The sequence below is a fragment of the Diprion similis genome, chromosome 12 (assembly GCF_021155765.1).
Source record: "Diprion similis isolate iyDipSimi1 chromosome 12, iyDipSimi1.1, whole genome shotgun sequence".
NCBI lineage: Eukaryota > Metazoa > Arthropoda > Insecta > Hymenoptera > Diprionidae > Diprion > Diprion similis.
The window spans coordinates 12,435,555-12,442,107 of record NC_060116.1 but is presented as its reverse complement, the minus strand read 5'-3'; the positions used below and the strand labels follow the sequence as shown (position 1 = coordinate 12,442,107).

General features: G+C 47.2%; 1 protein-coding gene across 1 annotated transcript; it reads right to left on the bottom strand.

Moving 5' to 3' along the window:
- Positions 1 to 4,537: 4,537 nt before the first annotated feature.
- Positions 4,538 to 6,077, bottom strand: LOC124413334 (dopamine receptor 2-like). Its single transcript, XM_046893858.1, has one exon. The coding sequence runs from the start codon at positions 5,750 to 5,752 to the stop codon at positions 4,538 to 4,540; it is 1,215 nt and encodes a 404-aa protein (XP_046749814.1). The 5' UTR covers positions 5,753 to 6,077.
- Positions 6,078 to 6,553: the final 476 nt, after the last annotated feature.

The following is a 6,553-nucleotide window of genomic DNA, read 5'->3' as shown; positions in this document are numbered from 1 at the left end:
ATTCAGTTCCTTGCTTGCATGAAACGACGGATGAGCTTGCGGGGAATTCAAGAAAAGTTCGCAGTCGGGCCCTGAAGCAATGCGATGCAAAAACCGTTTCCCCTCCGGTTTTACGAACCATAAAACGAGAAACTCCAAACGACGAATGGTCGTTTCACTGAGCGTGCTGCAGGCTGCTTCCTGTCTTCCGATCCTCATCTCGACCCTTCAACTTTCGCCTCCCTTTAATCTTCGGGGCTTTCTTCAAAGAATCCGAGAAATAACGCCGAGACGCATGTTTTGAGAAAAATTCGCGCTTCCTTCACGTGTATAATCGTGAGTACTTGTTCCTCTGATTTCTCGAAACCGGTCGTTGATATACTCTAACGGTAAGCAGCCGCTGAAGCCATTGGAATCAACAAACAAGCATGCATAAAGCGTCTGGGATTAAGCATAATCAATTTTTTTTTAAATTAGAAAATCGTGGAATCAATTTATTTAAATTATATCTGGCCTTGAAAACATATCAATAAAACAACATTTCTGGCCATTGCTTCTCTCAGGTTTAAACTGATGGATATATTTACATTTTTTGTAATCTTTGGGTTTGAAGAAAAAAAAAAAGAAAACTGCATCACGTGGATAATAATTGCGAACTCGGTAAGTGTATATTTCGCATTGGATTGAAGACGGGCGTGAAAAAAGGAGCACAAACATATGTCCGGCTCATAATTGAAGGCAAAATAAGGGTTGAAGAGGGGAAAGCGAGGGGTATTATAAGGGAGCCCGAGACCCTCAAAACACTCGCAATATTTATTGCACGCACTTATTTATTATACCCTAACGGTGTGAGCACGGTTATAATGATCATCCCGTGTTCTAACCCTCGTTAGACATCTTCGGCGAGAGTTAAAGGCTCCCAATGGATGGCAAGACTAGAGATTTATGAACCTGCTGCAGGAGTAACGAATAAAAGGAGAAACTTCTTTCGCTGCAGCTGACTCTGCACGAATCAATATCTTCCTGTCCCCTTACACGCTTCATAATCCGAGGAAGCGAAATTTTTTCACCATAGATCTGACCAAAAGAGGGTGGAAAATGGATGTCGTATTATCGGAAGAAAAGAAATTCAGTGTATCGTTGTGAATTGCACGCGTAAAAGCCTAACAAGCTGTTTCTGCCGGCTCAAATTTTGACTCAAATCCTAAGGGAAATTCCATAGAAAATTAGGGGTGCTTTGCGATCTTCGGCTTTATGTGAACAACGCGAAATCAACGACAAGCCAAAGTGTTTCGATGCTTGCGAAAACATGCAGTTTGTACTCGTTTCAGGTGAATTGCGATAACCGCTTTTGATTCTTGAAACAGTTGTAATTACGCGGGAAAATCGCCGACGTCGAGTATGGCGCCGCTGGACCGCGAAGACTTGGCGTCAGCTACGTGCCCTCGAGATTAGCGAGCAAAATTATGGTCTTTGCGGTCTGCAGGCGAGAAGTTTCCGTCGTCGCACCCGCGACACGTCCAAGTTGTTTCGACCTTACAATTAGCGCGATGTTACAGAGAGACAGAGAGAGAGAAAGAGAGAGAGAGAGTATGAAATTGATGTTAAATGGTGGCAGCGAATTCGACCGAGTTTGATGATAAATGGTGCCCGATTAATCGTGACTTGAATAGTCTCATGCAATGCGTTCAGTGAAATAGAAGCACGGCTCAAAAAGTGAAATTGAAATTTTTTCAATTCGTATGGCTTGAGGTAGTATTATTTAAAAAACGCCAATTCAAGTAAAGAAAGTGGTTCGTTTTTGGGCTGAGGAGGAAATTCACGGATTCCAAATGATTTTCAACATCAAAGAGATACAGTTTGAATTTAGTTTAATTCCATTAACTTGAACCGCAGCTGCGCAGTTTTCGAGCCTTCGTTTGATCGTAAATTTTGTTTGTTTCAACGGATTATAATTTCAATTGTACGTAAATGTAGCCTTAATTGTAGTCGGTAAACTGTTTACCGGCTTAACACTTGTAAAAAGAATCACGAGAAAAAGTTGTCCAAGCCAAGAACCCGAGCCAAGAGAACTGAGATTTTTTCACCGAAGTATAATCGGGGCAGTAGAGAAATGGCGGGGGTTGAAAATTTGAATAATCCGAAAGCGTGCCGTGCTGAAGCGGAGATATTTGTCTGTACAAAACGCTGGGTTCTTGGGCTCGAAAGGCAGCCAAGAACCGGGGGTTAGTGAAAAGAAAAACAACGGGTGAAAAGCGGAGGAAAGGTCGAGGGTTGCGAGGGCTCGAAAAGATAGGCGAAGTCGGTATGTCGCGGGGGTGGATAATTCGAGATACCAGCCGGGCGGCGGCAACCCTTCGGCGATATGTTCTTGCCGTCGAGTCTGCAACCCCTGCAGCGAAGCGTCCTCGGGAGGAGAACAAACGCTGAAAGGGCCGCGGCCAAGTCGGGAAAATGGGGAGGAATTGGGGAGAGGGGACAGCATACGAATAGCCCTGCTTAACAAGTCGGTTGAATTGCCACTAGCCACCCCTCGCCTCAGTCTCTGTCAACCCGCAGTCGCTAGTCGCTCTCTCGCCATTAAACGCGACGTTACAATTCCCGGCTCGTGCTGAAAAAACGGAAGAACAAAAACTGACCCTCTGGAAATCCACGCTCCAGGGACTCGAATGTTTCAGCAACAAGCTCGCGACGCGATGCCGCGACATCCCGCAGGGGTGGAATGAGAACAGGCCAGATCGCAGGGGGAGTTCGATTATCCAGGGAGAACTGGAGAGGTTGCAGCTGCTGGAACACCTAATTAGGTCACCTTTTAATTCTCTCTCTTTACACAACGGCCGGATACCTATACCGACCTTTGACCGCCTTGCCCATGTGGGAGATTGAAAAGCCTCTTCCTTGATCCCATCTTCTCAAGGTAATTTTACCGAAGGTATAGACAACAGCTGCGTTGGTGAGATAAATTCAGGTGCACTATATGCTCTCCACTATCTTCGACATGTCTTCTTGTAACATGACTCCCCACGGTCGTATATAGAACGTAACAATTTCATCGTGGCTGCACACATGTGACTTACGAACATATAAAGGGGTCGAATCGAGCCTTGAAGGTGTTCAATTTTTATGAAGAGCATAAAAGTCCGGCCTACCTAAGAGAAGAGCGTCATTCTCTTCCTCTTTCACGTCCCATTCTCTCTAGCATAGCATATATACGTCCATACACTATAGCTTATACTGGGAACTTTCCACCGAGTAGAAATCTGCGGGAGTAGGTACTGCGGGAGTAATCGGGACTATACGCAGATGGGAAACGGCGGAGGTATCCAAGAGCAGTCGAGGATTCAGCTCGGGGATTCGGAGGGTAGATATAACACGAAGTTTACAGCCGACTGAGTCTTCTGCCTCTTTGCCGTCGCCTCGCACAAACTCCGACTCGACGTAGAGGTAACTTAACTATGTTCAGAGACATTTGGATGTGGAAGAGGAGCGAAAATTGAAGAATATGCGCAAATCGATCGAAGCGAGGTTTTGAACGGGGAGTAAAAAAAGCTGCTCGTTGATTTCTTTGATTCCTGCGACGTTGGTTTCTTTCTCAAAAAAGGATACAAAATGAAAAACGTCCGTCACGAGGAACCCAAATCACGCGGAAAATGGCCAACAGCTGAATAAGGTTCGGATGGAAGGGTTTGAAGGAAGTGACACTACACCGATCCGTATACGAAGACGGACTGCGGAAAAGCGGGAAGAAATCGAGACCGGAATTCGGTAAAAATCGTATTATGCAAAGTGCCCTTTACGGTCGGTGGGCAGAGATTATTCAGACCCGAAATCTCTTCCAGAGGAGCGACACGTTTAAACTGTCCCATGAATCCTGAGCCCAAGGGTGGGAGATCCGGCTATTCCCGGCTTTGAAGGGAGAGGAGGTCTGCCGCGATATATGTATATCGAGTTCGGAAAGTTGCGTCTAGTTCAATCTCCCGGATTGGAACGTCCCTACCTGTCTCGTCCTTCTCTCTCCTCTAAGATTTTCGCCGATGTAATTGGAAAGAAAAAAAGAGAGAAAGAAAGAAAAAAAAAAGAAAAAAATTCGATAGATCGACCGCCCAGAGAATATCACATCTGTATATAGAAAAAGTCGTCCGGCGACAGGATTTTTCCGTTTATTCACTTCTTTTTTATCGCTCGGGTCCACCTTTTTTCACATCCGAAGATGGCACGGTTAGACGCGGGAGTCACGGGTCGGCTTATCCCTTGAAACAAGGTTCCATTCGTTGTTATTCTTTGTAAGAGTCTGTCGTTTTTGCCCGGTATCGCCGCCCTTTGTAACGCCGAACCTGTCGCAGATCCCGCCTAACGAAACAAACTAACGACATCTCGCCAAGACGATCCTTTGCTTGTTTTCATGTGTCCCGCTAACCCTCGGCAACCCCTTTTCAACCCATCGGCAAGAGTTTCATGATACTCGTGCCTTGAGTATTGAGTACATCACAATGAGTGAGAAATGCGCGTAAGAAGAAAGCATAAGAGTAGGATAATAAATAAAAGATTGAAGATGAACTCACCTCCGGAAGTCACGACTCCAGCAAGCGTATATGACGGGATTCATGCCGCTGTTAATCCATCCAAGCCACGTAACGGCGGCGGAAACGATTTCCTCCTGCCAAATACACCTCGAGCAGAACCCGGACCACAAGTTCACAACGAAAAAGGGAAGCCAACACACTATGAACACACCCATCACAATACCGAGTGTCTTCGCGGCCTTTTTCTCCTTCGCAAACTTGGCCAATTTCCGTGAAAGCGAGAAGTTCTTTCCAAGGTGTTGCTTGTTGTTGATTCTCGTCGACGGCAGCCTGCTGAGCCCGTTGTTGTGGAGGGCGGTCAGGGGTTCCTCGAGGTCCTGAAGGTCCTCCGGAGTGCTCGAGGCTGTCCTGAAGAGGTGTCGAGCGTCGGTGTTCGTGGCGCCGCCACGGTGTATCCTGAGGGTGAGTTCGAGCTCGCCGGAGGCCATCATGACCTGCTTGGTGCCGAGCTTCAGACTGCGCGTCTGTATGACGGCCGCGCGGTATATCCTGTAGTAGGTGAAGACCATGACGAAGAGAGGCAGATAAAAGGATATGGTCGAGGAGAATATGAGGTATCCGAGGTGCTCGGTGAAGGGGCATTTGTCGTCGGGCACCTTCTCCGTGCGAACGGCTCTCCACCAAGCGATCGCTGGGAAGGAAATCGCGCTCGAGCAGACCCAGACAATGGCGATGAGGATGGCGGCTCGCTTCCGGCTCATCCTCATGGGGTAGGTGAAGGGGTCGGTGATGGCCCAGTATCGGTCGAGGCTGATCACGCACAGGTTGAGAATCGAAGCGGTGGAGAAGAGGACGTCGAGGGACCGCCAGACGTCGCACCAGTCCGTTGTGAAAAGCCACTTGTTCTCCAGGACCTCGTAAATCGCGCTGAACGGCATCACGACCAAGCCCACAAGGCAGTCGGCGAAGGCCAACGAAGTCACGAAGTAGTTCGTCGCCGTATGAAGGTACCGCTCTCTGACCACGGCCAGGATGACCAGCATGTTTCCGAAGACCGTCGCGACGGAGAAGAGGATGAGCACTATGGCCAAGCCTGCCCTGTCCGAAGCCAGGTTCCAGAGGTCGTCGTAACCCGTCTCGTTCCGTAACGCGTTAGACGCGTTGTAGTAAGTCTTGTTCACGTCAGTACCGCCGCTGCTCGTTTCGCCACCTTCCGAACCGAGCAGGTAAAAAATATCGCTTTCGTTCATCTTGCACCCCGAGATGCGAGGAGGACGCCAAGTCCTGTGTCCTTTGTCTGCAGGATATCAAGTCCCGGTTGGGGCTTCGGTCCCCCGTCTTTTCACTCGCTTTGCGTGTCTTGTCATTCTTACTGATCTCAGAGATTACGCTCTTATCAGGCACGGGATTAACGCCACTCTTAGTCGACCTCGAACGCCGTTTACGTCGCTGACGGACGGTCCTCCGATCTGTATTCTCTCAGCGCGATTGTAAACATTATCGGTCTTCTGATTTTTATCCTTTCGATCGTTTCTGTTCTGAAAAAGGTGCCGAGATCCGAGTGATCCTTGCTCTCTCTCTCTCTCTCTCTCTCTCTCTCTCTGACGATTGAGGGGATTTTTTGTCTTTGAATTGAAGAGAAACGAATTAAAATGATTTACGTTACGTGCGGGGAAGTGAATATGGAGAACTGTATTCCTGTTAACCGATGATTTTTAAACCAACCGAGGTTTCAGCTTCTCTGAATTTTTCTCTTCCTCTCACTCCAGTCGCTTTTTCTCTATGAATTTTTTTCTTCCAAGTTTTGTTTGTTTATTTTTGTATTCAATATATTTTTTCCGCGGCTCGCCCACGTCGAATCACCTTATTTATTGAACGTTTTCTAAAATTTATGACATATTGACGATTTTTCACAGCCTCATTTCTCTTCGTCAACGAAAATGGAAAATAATATTCCACCTTGTCACTTTAGCATCGCTTCGGTTGATCTGGGCCGAACAATATGTTTCACCTGCAACATAGGAAGCAAAAAACACAAATTTTACAATAAA